Source organism: Setaria italica, chromosome IX, assembly GCF_000263155.2.
Source record: "Setaria italica strain Yugu1 chromosome IX, Setaria_italica_v2.0, whole genome shotgun sequence".
In the NCBI taxonomy this organism is placed as follows: domain Eukaryota; kingdom Viridiplantae; phylum Streptophyta; class Magnoliopsida; order Poales; family Poaceae; genus Setaria; species Setaria italica.
Window position 1 is genome coordinate 51,190,567 of NC_028458.1, and position 19,793 is coordinate 51,210,359.

A 19,793-nucleotide genomic window follows, 5' to 3' on the forward strand; every position below is an offset into this window, starting at 1 on the left:
ATCTTTTAAAGCACAAATCAGAAGTGTTTCAGTGCTTCCATGAATTTCAAAATCTTGTTGAGCGTTTTTCAATCGCAAGATCATATCTATGCAGACAGATTGGGGTGGCGAGTATGAAAAACTTAATTCCTTCTTTCAACAAGTTGGGATATTCCATCACGTCTCATATCCATATGCACACCGTCAAAATGGCTCAGCAGAGTGCAAACATCGGCACATTGTAAAAGTAGACCTTGCACTCTTATCTCATGCGAGCATGCCCCTCAAGTTCTGGGATGAGGCATTCCTTGTAGCTACATACTTGATTAATCGCACAGCCACAAAAGTTCCTTGATTTCTCTACACCTCTTGAGGTTCTACATCATGAAAGGCCAGATTATTCAGCCCTGCGAATTTTTGGATGTGCCTGTTGGTCTAATATTAGGCTCTACAATGATAGAAAATTTGAATTCCGTCTAAGAAGTGTGTGTTCCTAGGCTATAGTAACCTTCACAAAGGGTTCAAATGCCTTGACATATCTATCAGGCGAGTTTACATCTGGATGTTGTGTTTGATGAATCTATCTTTCTATTCTCTGAACTTCATCCAGATGCTGGTGCCTTGCTTCGATCTGAAATTTTATTGCTACCTCCTTCTCTTGTTGACATGACTAGGGATGCTACAGTATTGATCATGTGCTCGATAGTTCACCTGGTTCTACTAATCGATCTATTGATCCTGGAGAAAATAATGCTGCAGGGAACCTACAAGGGCGTTATCACATGGGAGGAGGCTTGGGCGTGGGACATGGAGCAGATTCAGGTGCTGCGGCACTGGAACCAGGCAGCGAATCGGCTTCGAGATCGCTACCGGACCCTCCATCCCCTGCGCACGCTCCGGTCTAGCCACGGAGCGCCACGACGACAGTGTTGTCTCCTACTGCGGGACAAGCGGGGCATTGTCCCCCACACTCCTACCACGCGGCCTCTCCCAAACCGCCACATCGCCGCCTGCCGCGCCGCTGAGTTGCTTGCAGCACGGGGCAAATCCGCCTCTGCTGTCGAGCCCAGATCTTCTGCGAAGGTGGATCCTGATGCTGCCGTGAGCTCTCCAGCAGCACATCCGGATGTGCCAGTGCAACAAGACTTCGTTGCTGCTCCTCCGCGTGCAATAACTCAATCTCAAAGTGGAATAAGCCAAAAGTATACAGCGATGGCTCAGTACGGTACGTACTTCTCACAGCCTTGGGTGAGCCTCATAATTTGGATGAAGCACTTAGTGATCCCAATTGGAAACATGCTATGGATTGTGAGTATCAAACTCTTTAGAAAAACAAAACCTGGCACTTAGTACCTGCTAATTGTGGTAAAAATGTGATTGATTGTAAGTGGGTCTACAAGATAAAAAGGCATACTGATGGAACAATTGATAGGTACAAGGCTAAGTTGGTAGCAAAGGGGTTTAAGCAATGATATGGTATTGACTACGAGGATACATTTAGTCCAGTCATCAAAGCTGCAACTATTCGGTTAATCCTGTCCATAACAGTATCAAAAGGTTGGAGCGTTCGCCAACTAGATGTACAGAACCCGTTTCTTCATGGTGTTCTTGAGGAAGAAGTGTTTATGAGGCAGCCACGAGGGTACGAGGATAAGTCTAAACCAAGTCACATATGCAAGCTAGATAAAGCTCTATAGGGTCTCAAACAGGCATCATGGGCCTGGTATGCTAGGCTAAGAATGAAGCTGCAGGATCTTGGTTTTAAACCTTCAAAGGCAGATGTTTCTCTCTTCTATTACCATAAAGGATCTATAACCACTTTCTTGCTCATATATGTTGATGATATTATTATTGCTAGCTCTTTACAGGCAACAACCTGTGCCCTCCTAAAGGACCTTGGAGCTGAATTTGCGTTAAAAGATCTTGGTAATTTTAGTTACTTCCTCGGTATTGAAGTGAAGAAAACCAAAGAAGGCATTTTACTCACTCAAGAAAAATATACTAATGATCTGTTGAAGCATGTTGGCATGATACAGTGCAAGCCAGTTAATACTCCTATGTCTACAATCGAAAAACTTATTGCTCGTGAAGGAGAGTCCTTGGGACTTGAAGATGCAACTAGGTATAGAAGTATTGTGGGGCGTGCTGCAGTACTTAACTCTCACACGGCCAGATATTTCTTTTGTTGTGAACAAGGTATGTCAATATCTCAATTCGCCTACAACTCTTCATTGGACGGCAGCCAAGCAAATTCTGAGGTACTTGAAGTTCCCAGTGGGAGTTGGTTTACATATACAAAGGTCGCTCTCTACATAAGTGAGTGCATTCTCTGATGCGGATTGGGCTGGTTGCTCTAATGATAGGCGGTCCATAGGAGGCTTTGCAGAATTTTTCGGTTCCAATCTAGTGTCTTGGAATGCTAGAAAACAGGCAACGGTCTCAAGGTCATCGACTGAAGCTGAGTATAAATCGGTAGCAAATGCTATAGCTGAGGTCATGTAGATGTAGAAGCTACTTGAAGAACTAGGAGTACAATCTGCTAAAGTTGCTCAATTGTGGTGTGACAATATTGGTGCTACATATTTAGTGGCAAATCCCGTGTTCCATGCAAGAACTAAACACATCGAGGTAGATTATCACTTTGTCAGAGAAAGGGTAGCACAAAAACTATTGCCAATACAATTTGTGTCAATTGGAGATCAAGTAGCAGATGGCTTCACTAAACCATTGCCTGTTCGATAGATGGAGCTATTCAAGAACAATCTCAACTTGGGACGTTGTGATTGAGGGAGAGTGTTGGAAAACACGTTTGTAACACTTGTAACAGATAGATTCTACCATGAGTTGTTGTGATCATAAGCTGGTTTAGTTGTAGATAGAGTTGTTTAAACAACCAGATCTCTGGTAACTAGAAGGCCGGCCAGATCACAACAACCATGACATCTAAGCCACACTAAGAGCTATTCTTAGCTCTATATAAACATACAGGAAGGCCTGGTACACGCTTTCATCCGACTTACACTTGTGTCTTGATCTCGATCTCCTCTCCCGTCCCCACTGAGTGCCGGGATGATTTGTGCGTGGGGAGACGAAGGATGATTTGTGCACGCAGCGGCACAGCCAAGAGGTTGGAGGACGGTAGAGAGAAATGGAAGCAAGATGCTGTGGTGGCAAAATATGGAGCTGGACGAGAAAACCTTGTGGAAATATCGATGCTTTTAAGATCGAAACAAGGATGGATATGTTGGAGAGTTTCATGATTCAACGCAGTACATCGGCTCCAGCAGGAGGAAGTAAAAGGATGCACCTCTGATGTACCAATGAATGCCGTAGCACGTCCAGACAGGGAAGTCCTGTGATATGTGCAAGTCGGTGCTCGAAGATCAACTGTGCCGTCTCCGTCTGTACGCTCTTTGCAAAAAGAAAGAAAGAAGAAAGAAGAAAGAAGAAAGGAAGATCAGTTGTATGCCTCCTGACCCCTGTACATGATTCATGCAGCGTCGCCTGCACTGAGCGGAGTAAGCACTGCTGCCAAAGTGATGGTCCCGGGCTCCCGGCTTCCACTACTAACTTCTAAGGACAATCCCATGCAACTCCCCGGTCCTGGAGCGTTGTTATATTGTTGAACCATGAAGGATACAGAATTGATGACTGAAACCGAAACTTAGCAACTACTGTATATCGATATCGCCTTGCCTCATCCAGTGAACCGACACTGACTTCCCCTCCATGTTTAGAAAAAAAAATCATTGACATCTACTTCTTCAGAATCTACCAGTTTGTTGCACACACCCGGTCACAGGCTCACAGCTCACCATTTCTGACATCCTTGTTCTAGTCCAGATGTGGCAAATGCAGCAATATAGCTATATGTGGAGGGAGACGCCACTATAAGTTTTCAGTTCTGAATCCGTCGTCGGCTGCGACTTGCATCATGACAAAATTCAGTGCAGCCTCACACGCAGGAGATGGTAACAGGTAGGTAGCGCTACACCGGCACACGCTGATCAGCAACCGGCGGCAGGTCAATCCAACTATTGAAGGCCCCCCTCCGGTGTCTCATCATGGGCGAACCACTTTCCAGCCAGAACAGCACCTGACCTTTACTCGTTGATGCAGACCGCTAACAGCTGATGCGCCTCGCGGAACCGTGCATGCGGCTGCACATGCTTCAATCGAACCGAGCCCGGCCTGACCGATGATGGGCCAGCCGCTGGCTCGCTCTCAGTCTCATATCGTGCAGGGAAAGCAAAGGTCGTCGTCAGCGCTGAGCCCATGCATGAAGAACTGGCAGAGGAAGCTCTAGCAGCATGCCCAATTCGTTCCCGGTTCCTTGTCAAGACCCATGCTTCCGGCTTCCCCGAGTACACCGATACGTACAGGCGTACAGCTAGAGCTAGCTAGACGAGTACATGTGTACTGAAGAACTGGCACCTAACCTACGCCTGCGCCTGTACATCGTTGCATCGATCGCATTGATGCCCGTAGGGACGGGTACAGTACCTGGCTACCCCGGGGGCCACCGCTAAAAGAACAGTGACAGCCCACCCTGATCGAGGACCAGCAGAGGTCAGATCGATCAACGCGAACGCGATTCAGAGCCGCATGCAATTCAACGAGCGAGATCGGAAAATCTAGATGCGTGCACCGATCCGTTTACATGATGGACGATGCATGGATTCCATCGTAGTCTCATAACAGTACGTGGATACTTTTATGGATCGGAACAGAGGAACGTGGCTAGCTCTGCGCTCAGGACTGTACCGTCTTTTACGTACCCACTCCAGCAGTGGGCCGTGTGCGCGTCGTACAAGGTGCACGGCCGTGTGATCGTCCTAGTAGGCGTCGGCCCAACTACTGGAGTTAGTGTGTAGCTTGGACGGGCATCCAGGTCGCTGCCATTTGCTCTCAACGACCACCTACGAGGCGATGACCGCTGGCCTGTGGTCGATCGATCCGAATGCGGATGTAAATTTGAATCCCGATGTCGGAGTAGGTCGTAGATCGTGTGTCGTAGACGTAGACCAGTACTGGTATTTACAGAGGCTGGGGCCTGGGCGCTCGACCGGCGCGGTTGATGGTCGGTTGGTTGTTGACTGTGGCGACCATAAAGAACAAGTACCTTCTGTTTCCGAGTTAGGAATTAGGCCGTGTTTAGTTTGGCGAATTTGGGGGTGCTAAATTACTGTTACAGCACTGTAGCACACTGTAGCGTTTCGTTTGTATTTGTGAATTATTGTCCAAATATTGACTAATTAGGCTCAAAAGATTCGTCTCGCAAAGTACAACAAAACTGTGCAATTAGTTTTTAATTTCATCTACATTTAGTACTCCATGCATGTACCGCAAGTTTGATGTGATGGGGAATCTTCTTTTTGCATAGTGTCAAAGTTGGGAGTTGGGAGTAACTAAACATGGCCTTAGTGTAATCCGCTAATACCCTGCCCTGCGCTGCATGTGCACGTAGTCCTTGCTCCTTACAATCTTTAGTACGATCGACGTGTCACCATCGCCGGATGCAGATCGGTCGCAGGGGGCCGGGCGACGAGCCGACGATCATATGGCATCCCGTGTCCCCTGGACCTGGAATGATGAATGGATTAATGATTCACCGCGACCGCGGTCCAGGCACCGCAAGTCCGCGTGGGCAAGGCAGCAGAGACCTCTCGCTTAGCTTGCTGGCCCCGGCCGTGCGTGGTCGAGGACAACCAGTGACCAGTCCACCACGGTCCACGGCTCGCACCACTGATCGACCGCGGCAGGCGGCCGGCCTCCGCGCGCGAACAGGCATGCACCACCTCGGTCGTCGCCGCCTGGTCTCGTGCTCCGATCCCAAGGCTGAAGGCCCCCGACCCTTTGTTCGAGCATGGCAAGGCATGCGACGCAAACAGGCAGGGGCGGCTAGCAGAGCCCACCGAGCCGGTGCCGCGGTGCCGGCAGTTTATCTGTTCTCTTTGCATGCACACAGACTCGCAGAGGGAAACGGGGCAGAGGACTGGAGCGATTTGTCAGCGGCGGTGACAGTGGCCTGTAGCCTGTAGGTAGTGGACTCGGCAGAGCGGACCGCCGCTGCTGCCGGCGAGTGGTGGTGTCGCTTGCGCGCGCGCTGGCTTTTCCTCGCCCCAGTCCAAACCGCCACCTCTTCGCTGTCGTCGTGAGTCCTGACGTTCCTGGTTTTTGTCCACGGGATGACGGGGATGCAGCCGTGTAGGGTGTAGCTGTAGGCCGGGTGGGATCTCGCATCTCGGCGTCTAGCAGCGTAGCTCAAAATCGAGCTGCTTTTGCCGCCTCTATCTTTTAGTCAGATCAGATCGTGTGTCGCTGCCATGCATGGACATGGACATGGGGGCATCGATCGGCAGGGGCCAGGGCAATGTGCAACTCACGAGTCGACCACATGACGCGTGACTCACATCTGCAGTACATCTCTCCGGGTGGGCATGTGATGCCCTGCGCTTTTGGAAGTACAGGGGCAGGGCCAAGGAATTGCTGATCGCGCTTCTGAAACAGAAAGCATTTTGGCGATGCCCACATGGATCGTGCTCCGAAATGATTGCGTCAAAGCAGGCTCTTTTGGGACGGCCTAATAATCAGGTCAACTGAATGATAGGAGAACTGGCACGTCATGGTGCCGGGTGTGGTTTGTCACGTCAACAGACTGTCAGCACAGATAATGCAGCACTTTCAGTTCCTCGATTGGTGGGCTACTGATCTTGGTCGGGCTCCCGCCCTCCGATACTGTTACTCGTGCGACAAAGAAAATCATTCTACTCGTGGGCCAAAAAAGAAAGTCATTCTAGTATTATATTAAGTCCGATCAACTAAAATTAAACTAAATTCACGTAAAAAAGTATCAATATTAATTATGGTACCAAATCGATATCATTACATTCACCATAAATGTTAATATTTTCTATATCAATTTGATCAAACTTTTAAGAGGAATTTCCCTATATGCTATTGGAAATTTAACTCATCCTTTTAATTCCATTAAAATTTAGTCCATCCCTTCAGTGCCATTGAAAATTTAACTCCATTCCTTATGTGCCATTGCTGTCAAATAGCTGTTAAGTGAAGATAGAAAACACAATATTACCCCTAAACAAGAAGAGATGAATGCTCTCTCCTGCCGTTGCAACCCAGAACAATACTTTGTGAGCACAGAACAAGCAACGCACTTCAATGCATATGCAGATATGCATAGACCATACATGTTCTTGCTTCACTAATATCTGACCAAATCATTACATTTGCTGATATGCATAGACCATACACTTTCGAGCGACGATGTCAGCCTGCTGCCCATCTCCTCAATCCATCTGTCGCCTTGCTTGCCTCCTCCTGTGTTGCCCCCTCCAGCGACGAAGACGGGACTCTAGCAGACGGACAGCGCTAGCAGACGCGACCCCCTCGTGGCACTGGTGGACGGACGGGAGAGGGGCGCGCCGACCCCTTCCTGACGCGGGCGCGCCGACCAGGGAGTCGAGCGACGCTCGCGGGCGCGCGATGCGTCCTGCGCGCGCGACCCAGCAGGGCGCCGACCCGCGGGGGACGTGTGATGCGAGCGGAGGGACCGCGATGCGGTCATGCTGCCCGCGCGCCTCCAGGAGCTCGATGCGGATGCGGAATCGGTCCTGGGATTTCCAGGGAGAACGAAGAGGGGCGTCGTTTCTGGATGAGGCGTCCCGCGGGGGTAAGAGCAGGCAAAATTATGCATCGGCCTCTTTAAAATTTTCTTTCCCAAATATTATCATCCTACAACAAATTTTCAAAAATTAACTTTCCTAATATTTCAAAACAGCCACATTATCACAAGTGGACCCACTCTAGCTGGGCTGCCCTCACCTCCCCCTCACAATCTCTCCCTCCCCTCACGACCTCCTAGAACAGAGCTCCTCGGCCATGTTGTCGCCGTCCACCGACTGTCGAAGCCGAGCCCACACTTCCCTTCTCCTCTCCCTCCTTTTTAACCCTGTCGGCCTGCTCCCCCTCCAAATCCAACACAATGTGTTACTACTCCTCAATTTAATTGAGCCAGCTTGCATCATTATCTCCTCCGTGGGCACCAAGACCTATGCACAGAACTCAAGCACCAACAGTAGTTGCCGCCATCTACGAGCACTCCTCGTCAGCCGCCTCACACCCACGGCACAGGCACAGGTGCCAGCACTGCAGCAGCAGCACACACCCCTCCTCCTGCGCTACACGCCTGAGCCCCCACCTGTCGTCGGCGCCCACTTGCTGGAGCCGCTCACCAAGCTCCGCGCCATGTGCTAGGATGCGCTCCAGGTCCACCTGCACCGCGCGCTCCACAGCCTGACACCATGGTCACACGATCCAGCGCCACGCCTCCTCCAACCCCTACTATAGCGGTGCAGCCTCTCATTAGCCATCCATCTTGCCGGAATCGTGGGCGGCGAAGGCACGACAGAAGGCAGCGGCAGAGGAATTGTGTGATGGGGCTCCCGACGTCGCTCCCCGTCTATCGGACCACCACCGCCACCGCCACGAGAAGGTGGCCCACCAGATGCGTGGCATAGGGGAGGCTGACATAGTGTCGCACCGCCACTGCCACGAGAAGGTGGCCCACAAGATGCGTGGCATAGGGGAGGCTGACATAGTGGTGACGACGACGTGCCTCGGCGTGGCGAACCTCGCGGGGGAGGGCATCCATCACAACGTGGGCTCGACCTCGGCACACGCCGTGGCGGTGGCAACGGAAATGCAGGACACCCCTGAGAGACCGCCGCGGAGGCCGACGCCACGGCGGTCACCACGTTGACGACGACGATGGCAATGGTGGCAGCATCCGCGGGAGGTCGGCGGGCCGCCGAGACGCGATCCGCGGGAGGTGCGGCTGGACCACGTCGTCGACGCGAGCCGAGCGGGCTCCTCCCGGCGCAGGCCCTGGCCTGGAGCACGGCGAGGGAGGCCAGCGCGTCTTGAAAGCTACCGTGCGCGTCAGCATGGCGGAGGAAAAACAAAGCGGCGCAAAGGAATCTGCGCGCGAGAAAGGAGAATGGGGGGTGATTGGGGGAGGAGTGTCGACGCGGAAATATGCAGGGCAATGGAGGAGTTTTTAGTGTCGCTATATTTTTTGGAAGAATAGGGATCTATTGGAGCTTGATTTCTTGTGTTTTTTTCCCTAAACAAGATTTAGGAGTAATATAAGGGAGATTTTGAAGTTGCTCTAAGATTGGCAATAGAATACAAGATGGATGGCATTTTGATAGTGTGAACATGTGGCTTGATGGAAAAACACCTGCAGTGACATCTAGGGATGGAGTTAAATTTTCAATGGCATTGAAGGGATGGTCTAAATTTCGATGGTGTAGAATGGATGAGTTAAATTTCCAATGGCATAGAATTTTCTCAACTTTAAATGGTTAGACTTAGAAAGGAACTAAAATAACTTTAGTTTAGAGCACATATTCTTCCAGCATCGTGCACTGTAAAGCTTTGGATTTAGACCATGTTTGAATCCATTAGCTCTAAGTTAGCTGATATAAATTAGCTGATGCACAGTTTACATCTGAGCGCAACTAATAGTTAGTGTAAGGCATGTTAATGGGACCGTTTTACGCATCGTAATTTAGTAGCTGGAGTCCAAAAATTGCAACCGGGCTCGGCCCAACAGCCCCGTCAAGCTAAAAGCCATGAGATTTGCCAATTGGGCTTCTTCATTGCTGAATCAGCAGAAGGGTACTAAAGGCCCATAGTACCCACCCAAACAAGTTGGCCATTTGACGGCACATCTCTGTTAAAACTGGAAGAGACAAAATTGTAAACTGAACTGACACTATCCTTTCTACGCTTCAGCGTGGAATAAACAAATTGTCAATTCCAGTTAGACACAAAGTTAGCAGGCGATTGGCCTTGTGAGCTGTTCGCAACTACGATCACGAAATCCCCCGTAGCATACGAACTGATATCCCCATTTTTGAGGTCTCCAGCGGCGGTCTGCAGCTCTGCACGCGCCAGCCAAACCCATTTTCCCCGCGAGGCCGCGACTGCCCTTCCCCGGCTTTCTTCCCCGGGAAGGCTCGCTGGTCTCCGCATTCCACCCATGACATGGGATTTTAGTCTAGATAGTGGGAAATGCAATCACGATGTGCGCCCTCCACTTGCAGCCTTTGGAGCTACCACGATGACCGATCGACCGTCTTCTTCTTCTTCTTTTTTGAAAAGTGAATTTGACCGTCTTCCACCAAATACTCTAAGTGCAGTGTTGACGCGCTTCATCAGCTTGGATGTCAAGAAATTGTGTGGGAAGACCGCGACCCCAGGGTCCACGGGGCAGAATCTTCCCCTGCACAATTCAGGTGCTTCGAACTCCAGGGATATAAAGGCCCGAAGCGCCTAGATCGTCACCACTCACCATCCTCCACCCAATCCAAGACCCAGCTGCAAACTTGCGATCCTCCCATTCCCATCTGGCCCCCTCCAAGAACCACGATCGCATTAAAAAAAAAATGCTGAACTCGACTGTGGAGCTGATCGCCCTCTGGGCGTCGTCCAGCCCGTCGCTCCTGGCATTCTGCTTCTCCCACCTCATCATCGCCGTCCTCCTCCTCGGCGGCCGCGGCTGCGCGTCAGGACTGGATGCTGACGGCCGTGGAGACTGGAATTCGGAAGCTGCCCGGGCTGAACCCCTGCATGGTGTCCAAGTACAAGGGGGTAGAAAGAGCGATGGAGGACAAGAGGATGCAGCCGCCGCCATGGACGTGGCCAACAGCCGCGGCCGCGGCGGCGAGGTCGACGCGGCTGCTGTCCAGTTGGGGGCTATCGAAAAGAAGAGCGGAGCTGAGGGGGAGTCCATCGTCGCTGCTGGCGCGTCGCAGGAGAGACGCGCCGGCGATGCGGAGGAGGATGAGCTCATGGAGCGGGCCGAGGAGTTCATCCAGAGGATGAACCGAGCCTGGAGGACGGAGAACGTGAGCCTCTGCTGACGCGCTGCTGCTGTCTCTTGGCCTCTTGGGTGTTGCAGGTGCTCTGCCTGTGCGTTCTGATTCAGAACGGGGAGGAAAGGCAGAGGAAATTATCGAACTTTTGACTTGCCCTGCTATCTGCGGACGAATTTTGATGTCACTAATTTCGGGAACCTTTTCTCTAACCTACGGAGTATAACATAAGATGGAGTTTGAAAATTGGCTCGTGTAGTAAACTGTAAACAAGCAGTGTAACATAAGATGGTAGCATTACAATTCCTCCTCAATCAGTCGCGGTCAGGAGTAAGCTCACGCAGCTAGCAACAATCCAAAGACAGCGATGAAACGAATCGCCCAGTGAACTCCGACCAGAATAAACTCTCAGAAAACATCCCAACAACAAGAAGAAAAACATGACGTGGCTAATGAACTTACCACACCGTCACACGTACATAGGGTCTTCGCAACAGCACGTCGCCTAGCAATCTACACGTGCTACGGCGCTTACCATGGAGGCATGGAGCTCCTTCTTGCCTACGCAACATGCGCCATCCTCGTCGTCTCCTCCCTGCGCCTCTTCGCCGGCGCCTGCAGCAACCTGCCCCCACCTCCTGGACCTCGACGCCCACCCGTACCGCTCCCTCGCGCGCCACAATTCGCCCATGGCGCTCCGCCTGGGCACGGTCACCACGCTCGTCACCTCCTTCGCGGACGCCGCCTGCTACGTTCTGCAGCTCCACGACGCCGCCCTCTCGGTGCGCTCCGTCCTGGACGCCGCCCGCGCGCGCGTGCACGGCGATCACTCCGTGGGCTGGCTCGCCCTGCGCAAGGTGTGCTCCGCGGAGCTCTTGGCGTCGCGCCGCCTCGATCGCCGCGACAAGGTGCGGCAGCTCGGGTCCCACGTGGCCCGCAGCCCGCTTGGCGCGCGAGGACACAGACGTCGCCTTCGGCCACGCGGCCTTCACGACCGTGCTGAACCTGCTCTCCTGCGCCATCTTCTCTTCCGACCATGATCAGGGTAGCCGCCTTCCCCCGTCCCCCAATGCCGGCCGACTTCTCCTGGCCTGGCAGCCGCACAGGAGATCGGACAGCCACGCCGCCCCGGAGGGCCTCAGCCGCGGGCGGCTGCATCCCCCAGTTCACGCAGCGTCCAGCTGAGATGCGGCGGCGCCCTGGCTCCGGCCAGCGGTGGCTTGAAGCGTGCTGCGTGCACGGCGACGACCAGGGTGAATACCGTCCGGGGTGGACGGTAAATGAAATACCGTCCCCTTGGGTCGTACTCGTCTGTTGGATCCTGCATGTGCGGTCACGATTCACCCGGCCCAGACTTCCGCCTCCACCTCTCAAGACTCAGAGCGCCCTCCACAGCCGCGACCGCCATCGCCGAGGATATCGGCGCTGCCGCCGGGAAGCCTCCGAGCACAGTAAAAATCAGGATTCCCTGACATCCAAATCGCCACCAAAGAAATCTGCAAAACTTGAGCATTCCGATCGAGCAGATCGATCGCGGTCGCACACTCGCACGTAACCGCGCCATCTTCTCCGCCGACCGCGGCGCGTCGGGGCGTTCAAGGGCGTGATCGAGGAGTTCACGGTGGCCGTCGGCTTTCCGAACGTGTCCGCCTTCTTCCCCATGCTAGCGCCGCTGGACCCGCTGCGCCTGAGGGCGCGCCTCGGTAGGTTGTTCGACAGGTTGTGCGCCATTTTCGGTGAGCAGATCGAGCGGCGCATGCAGGAGCGCGCCGCCCGGGAGCCTCCCAAGAACGACTTCCTGGACTTGCTGCTCGACTACCGCGGCGCGGAGGATGGCCAGGGCTTCGGTCGGCAAACGCTGCTCTCATTGCTTACGGTGTAGTGTTTTTACAGTGCTGCATCTTTGGATACTCATGGAGCTCGCCGCGTCAGAACTGGATACTGACGGCCGTGGAGAGTCGACTTTGGAAGTTGCCCAGACTGAACCCCTGCATGGCGTCGAAGTACACAGTGGGGGAAACAGCAATGGAAGACAAGAGTATGCAGCCTCCGCCATGGACATCGCCAGCCGCGCCCGCGCCGGCGAAGGCGTCGCCGAAGCGGGCGAGGTTGACGCGGCTGGTGTTCAGTTGGAGTTGTAGGCTAGCGAAAAGAACAGCGGAGCTGAGGGAGAGTCCGATGCCACTCACGCGTCGCAAGAGAAACGCGCCGGCGATGCGGAGGAGGATGAGCTGGTGGTGCGGGCCGAGGAGTTCATCCAGAGGATGAACCGAGCGTCCGAGCCTGGAGGATAGAGAGCGTGCGCCTCTGTTGACGCGCTGCTGTTGTCTTGGCCTCTTGGTTGGGTGTTGCCGTGTTGCAACTCGCAAGTGCTCTGCCTGTGCGTCCAAATTCAGAACAGGGAGGAAAGTCAGAGGAAACTATCCATTTTTTGACTTCCCTGCTGTCTGCTGACGAATTTTGGTGACTCATTTTGGGAACTTTTTTTTTCTGGCGCATAACATAAGGTGGAGATTTAAATTTGGCTCGTGTATTAAAACAAGTAGTGACAGGTTCTGCTGTTAATGTGATAGGTCATGGCCGGATTACACCCACAAACCTACTGTTTCGACGAGGTTCCAGGACCTTCGCGACGAAGAGGGCGAGAATTTCTGGGTAGATTTTGAGATTGTTGGGTTCCGCCGTTCCGGCTTTATTCGGCTCAAAAGAATTATGTGTGGCTGCCGTATCTGCTAGCCCCCTTCGTCTTCATTTATGTGTGATTGTAACATTGCATTCCTACTCAATCAACTGCGGTCAGGAGTAAGCTCATGAAGCTAGCAACAGTTCAAAGATGGCTACGAAAGGAATCACCCAACGAACTCCAACGAGAAAAACTCTCAGAAAACATCCCAACAAGAAGAAGGATACCACACCGGCACACCGTCACACGTGCATAGGGCCTTTGCACCACCACGTCGTCCTGCGCCGCTGAGAACGCCATGGAGCTCCTTCTTGTCTACGCAACATGCGCCATCTTCGTCGTCTCCTGCCTGTACCTCCTGCATCTCTTCGCCGCCGTCGACCGCAACCTGCCCCCGGGACCTCGCCCGCTGCCGCTCGTCGGCAACCTCCTGGACCTCGGCGCCCACCCGCACCGCTCCCTCGCTCGCCTCGCGGCGCGCCACGGCCCGCTAATGGCGCTCCGCCTCGGCGCGGTCACCACGGTCGTCGCCTCCTCCGCGGATGCCGCCCGCGACGTGCTCCAGCGCCATGACGCCGCCCTCTCGGCGCGCTCCGTCCCGGACGCCGCCCGCGCGCGCGCATGATGAGCACTCCGTGGGCTGGCTCCCGCCCGGGAGCCCCCGGTGGCGCGCTCTGCGCAAGGTGTGCTCCGCGGAGCTCTTCGCGCCGCGCCGCGTCGACGCGCACCGGTCGCTTCGCTGCGACAAGGTGCGGCGGCTCGCGTCCCACGTGGCCCGCCTGGCTCGCAAGGGCGTGGCCGTCGACGTCGGCCGCGCGGCCTTCACGACCGTGCTGAATCTGCTCTCCTGCGCCATTTTCTCCACGGACCTCGCGGACCTCGACGACCGCGGTGCGTCGGGAGCGTTGAAAGGTGTGATCGAGGAGTTCACGGCGGCTGTCGGCGTGCCGAACGTCTCGGACTTCTTCCCCCTGCTCGCGCCGCTTGACCCGCAGCGGCTGAGGACGCGCGTCGGGAGGGTGTTCGACAGGTTGCACGCCATCTTAGACGAGCAGATCGAGCGGCGCATGCAGGAGCGCGCCGCCGGGGAGCCCCCCAAGAACGACTTCCTGGACTTGCTGCTTGACTACCGCGGTGCGGAGGATGGCCAGGGCTTCGGTCGGCAAACGCTCCTCTCATTGCTTACGGTATGGTGTTTTTACGGTGCATCTTCGCAATTTTGCGTGATATTTCTTCAGGAAAAACCCGTTCCACACATTTTTCCATATTTTACTGCCACAATATATTGAAACTACATTTCTCACCTGATTCTTGGGATATTTCTTCAGGATTTGTTCAGCGCCGGCAGTGACACAAGCGCAGCAACGGTAGAGTGGGCGATGGCCGAGCTGCTGCAGAACCCCTCGTCAATGGTGAAGGCTCAGCATGAGCTCGCGCAAGTGATCGGCTCCAAGCAAGAGATCGAGGAAAACGACATCGGGCAGCTCAAGTACCTCCAGGCCATCGTGAAGGAGACGTTCCGCCTCCACCCTCCGGTGCCGCTCCTGCTTCCCCACCAGGCCGAGACGGCGACGGAAATCAGAGGCTACACGGTGCCCAGGGGCGCACGCGTCCTGGTGAACGTGTGGGCGATCGGGCAGGACCCTGAGCTGTGGTCCGAGCCGGAGAAGTTCATGCCGGAGAGGTTCTTGGAGAAGGAGATGGACTTCCGCGGCAAGGACTTCGAGCTGCTGCCGTTTGGGTCCGGACGGAGGATCTGCCCCGGGATGCCACTGGCTGATCGTATGGTGCATCTGATGCTCGCGACCTTGCTGCACCGGTTCGAGTGGAGGCTTCCCGCGGATGCTGGGAAGAACAGGGTGGACATGTCGGAGAATTTTGGGATGATCCTGGGGTTGGCTACGCCACTCCAGGCTATAGCTAAGCCAATTTGAGTCTTACCAATATGCTAGCATTGCAAAAAAAAAAATCTTCGTGGGGTGGCAGTTCTTATTTGGGCTCTATTTGGTGTATGAGAAAAAACGTTTCAATTCGTTTATACAGCTCGTCTTCGGGGAGTATATTGGCTGCGATTTTGATCCCTGTTACAGCATGAGGACACAAGGGAGACCATCTGTTCGGCAAGCAAAGCACTGGAGATCGTCGCTTTGGATATATTCGCCAAGAATGGATGGAGAAACAATAATAGACTATGCTTTTGAATTATTCATGCTCTATGTGTACTCATTTCCTTATTTTTTGTGTTTAGCTTCTAAGCTGAGAATGATGTAATAACTTGTCTATGTGCGGTCGCAAAGGTCGGAACTATTTCCTTTTATCTTAAAAAATTAAGTCTTACCACGCACGCATCATGTACAGTATGGATTACTAAATGTTTGACTTGGCTGTGAAGCACTTCCTACATGCTATTTTAGAAGGTGTAGTTTCATCATAGAAGCTCACACGGTGACCTCGAATTAGTCCCATGGTATAAAAGTTATGTGTCACAACACTAATTTAAAAGTACTTGCTAATGATTCTGATTTTTTAAATAAATATTATAGAGAGAATTATGCTCAAACTCAAACATCATTTTTTGTGCAATCAAACTACCTCCGATAAAAATGAATGGAGAGGGTAGAGGTATGCAACTGCGTTGGAAAATTTGTGATGGTGAAGCCGTGAAGGTGATGGCTTGCACTGCAGTTGCAGGCTTGCAGCCTTGCTTGTTTCCTAGTGCGACGCACCATCTAAGAAAAGCTACCGCACCATCAAAGAAAAGCTATTGTTGCGTCACAGTAATTCGACTTGCTCAACGTATAGAACAGCAACTGCAATAAATTACTTAGCAATGTTGGAACATCCAATGAAAATCACTGCAATATATATCTAGGAAGATCCATGGTAACAAATCAACTAACCAATTGCAGGATTTTTTCGGAAAATGTAAAACTACATGTATACATGACCACATGACTTATCTCAACAGTTAATTTCTCTCCATCCAACCGTTGATCCACTACCTACCCTATTTACTTCTCACCTACCCATGATCCATGAATGGCTTGGATAGCTCATGTGATCACACGTGCATGTGAAAAATTCATGTTCGGATTGTTACAAGCTCCGAGAGGGAGGGAGTGCCTGGCCTAGAGACATCATCGGTTGACAGTACTCTCACAGGGAAAAAGGAGAAGCATGTGGCTGCTCCATGGAGCTTTGCAATGGGGGGAAAATGGCAGGACACGGATGTTTTGGAGCTTGGAGAGGAAGAGAGGTAGTCGAACGATCGATCGCGTACTGATTGGCAAGCCCCATTGTCGGTGTGAAACCTTGCACCTACAATGTGTGCCATTAACATTTAACAGAATGGGCATGTAGCAGAGTAGAAAAACACATGAAGGTTGGAGAAAGAGATCGGGCAGAGGAAAAGAACACCCATTGCATAGAGTTCACAATACTCCTCTTTTATTACTATACATGTAGTTATTAATGTCAACAGCTTATATAGTACAACAACATGTCTTCATATGGACACTGATTGCCTCTAGAAATACTTTCTAAGCCAATCGCCTATGGATAGTGGTATTTCTAGAAGCGGTTCACATAAGCAACTGTTGTCTCTAAAAAAATCTCCTCAACCCGAGCTTCACAACGGCACTTGCCCATTCCGATCCATGAAAAGGTGGATGGAGATGAGTTTAACTACGAACTCAAGGATGCTAGAAAGGATCTCTTTCCGGGCAAACACTCTCCTCGAGAGGCACTCTTCCTTCCCTGCTGGGATAGAGGCAAAGTACAAGTAATCGAAGAAATCACTTCAAAAAATATAAATAAATCTGATTTAAGAAAAATCACAACTTTTCATATGAAGTTGAATGGAGACAAACTATATATTAAAATTGTATAGCTTGATGAGATCTAAGATTTTGTAATTGATAAAAGTTTTCGTTTGAGATGATTTATACGCCCAAATATTTAAGACCATTTCTCATGATCTTTTTAAATTCAAACAAACTCCAATGGAAACGTCATCAATATCAAAGTTATACTGCTCAACAACCTTTTTCATTAAAGATCGTTTAGAGTTCTAGATATGTAATATAAGATGTGAAGAGATAAAGCTCAAAGAACATATAGTCGAAATGTATAGTCGAGATGTATTTTTTAGGTGAAATTGTAAGAAAGGCTACATGTGAAGAGAGGGCCTCGATTCAAATCTTATAAAGGTATTAGGCCACCCTCCACAGCACCGCTGATATGAAAAAAATATTTTACACTCTTTCCGACCAGGCCACCATCAACACTACTAGTGGTGTGAAAAATTATTTTGGACTCTATTCTACCACACCAAGCTAAACCCACCATCTTTGCTACTTGCCTGTTTGGAACCACGTCAAATCGTGGAAGCTGGTTTTTAAGTTTGCGAGGTTGTAAATGCTAGATAAAAGCTATCCTGTTTGACCCCATAGCTTTTAACAGACAAAAGCTGGTAAAAGTATAGACAAAACTAGCTTAGAGTAGGTCGGAAAAACTGAATCGTAAAAGCTTTCCGGTTAAATCTCAAGCTGAAACGTGGATGCTAGATTGTGGAAATTGGTGGGATCCGAAAGGGGCTAGGCGGAGCGCGCGCTCTCTTCTCTCCTCGGCGTCGGAAGAGAGCCGAGTCAACTGGCGACTTCGCCCGCGTGGCCGCGTTGAGGCCTGGAGGGTGCCCTGGCCACGTGCTGGCACGCTCCTTTCCGTTTCATTCACGCTTAGCTAATTTTAGTAAAGTTTTATTAAAAGTTTTATGATCATTAAATACATGCCACATTAGTAATTTTACGAATTTAGCAATATTTTTATGAGGAGAGAGGAGAATGAGTTCCATCGTATATGAGAGGAGTTTCATCCCCATGATATTCAACTGGCACAGTTACCTAATTTCCAATTTTAGTAATAGTGCAATAAAATTGTGCACTGAGACTAGGGGGTGTTTGTTTAATAAAACTGTGCAATAAAACTTTAGCCCCTATCACATTGGATGTTTGGTACTAATTAGAAGTATTAAATATAGGCTAATTACAAACTAATTGCACAGATGGAGGCTAATTCGTGAGACGAATCTATTAAGCCTAATTAATCCATGATTTGACAATGATGCTACAATAACTATTTACTAATGATGGATTAATTAGATTTAATAGATTCATTTTGCAAATTAGTTCAGTTCTACAATTAATTTTATAATTAGCTCATGTTTAATCGGATGACAATGGCTAAACATCAAACACGCCCTAACCTTACAGCTCATGGCATCTCCATGTCGACATCATAACGCTACACTTTGACACAGGTTCCATTATAGTAATCGGAGTTCACGTCGCACCATTTTAAAAATACAAGACTGCAATTAAGATAGTAAGTCTAGGCCGTACACACATCTCGGGAGCTGAAAAGAAGACAATTCGTACGAACGTAGGCCAATTCTCGCTATAGTCATCCAGGTCTGTACTATGGGATACTCTGGAGTCTGGACGAATAACCCTAAATCCTGGAGTATAGTGTGTACTTAAAAGTTTCAAAACTTTTATACACTTATTATAGAATTAGCAAGGTTGCTAAAAACAACTAAACTTCTCCGTCCAAATGTAATACTATGATGACTATGTGTCACTCATCAGTCACTCTTCAGTTAATGATCTGCTAGTTTATTATATGCGAGTCTTAAACACTACCAGTTCTTCGTTCACTAGCACAAGATAAAATAAACTAGAAAAAACAGGAACAGCCTCAAGAGTGCTAAGACTTAAATTTGATGAGGAGTAGAGAAGTACATGTACTTGAAAATACTTCGGATTTGGAACATAAAAAATCATACATTTGTTTCATAAAGCAACGGCATAACTTTATTTAATTTTGCATGTTTCCTCCGTTCCAAATTATAAGTTATTCTAATTTTTTTGGAGAGTCAAAGAAAGATAATGTTTTGACTCTCCAAATTTTTTTTGACTCTCCAAAAACGTTAGAATGACTTATAATTTGAAACGGAGGAAGTATATGTTAACCAAATAGTGATCAAATCCATGCTTTGAAGACAATGTTGTTGTCCTAAAATCTCAAGCATTTGTGATTAAGGCAATAGGTATCTATATCCTGCATCACATAATGAATTGTTTTTTTGGTAGGGGGAGTAAGTTAAATCTGTTACACTTCCTTTGTTCCTGGAAATTAAGAGTTGTCGACCTGTGCGGCATTTCGAGAGGATG

The 19,793-nt window shown here is 50.5% G+C and overlaps 1 protein-coding gene and 1 pseudogene across 1 annotated transcript; both read left to right on the top strand.

The window, feature by feature from the left end:
• The first annotated feature begins 10,310 nt into the window (after positions 1–10,310).
• LOC101764595 lies at positions 10,311–11,934 on the top strand. Its single transcript, XM_004984948.3, has one exon. The coding sequence runs from the start codon at positions 10,452–10,454 to the stop codon at positions 10,926–10,928; it is 477 nt and encodes a 158-aa protein (XP_004985005.1). The 5' UTR covers positions 10,311–10,451; the 3' UTR covers positions 10,929–11,934.
• Positions 11,935–13,383: 1,449 nt separating this feature from the next.
• Positions 13,384–15,896, top strand: LOC101765013 (annotated as a pseudogene).
• The last annotated feature ends 3,897 nt before the right edge of the window (positions 15,897–19,793 follow it).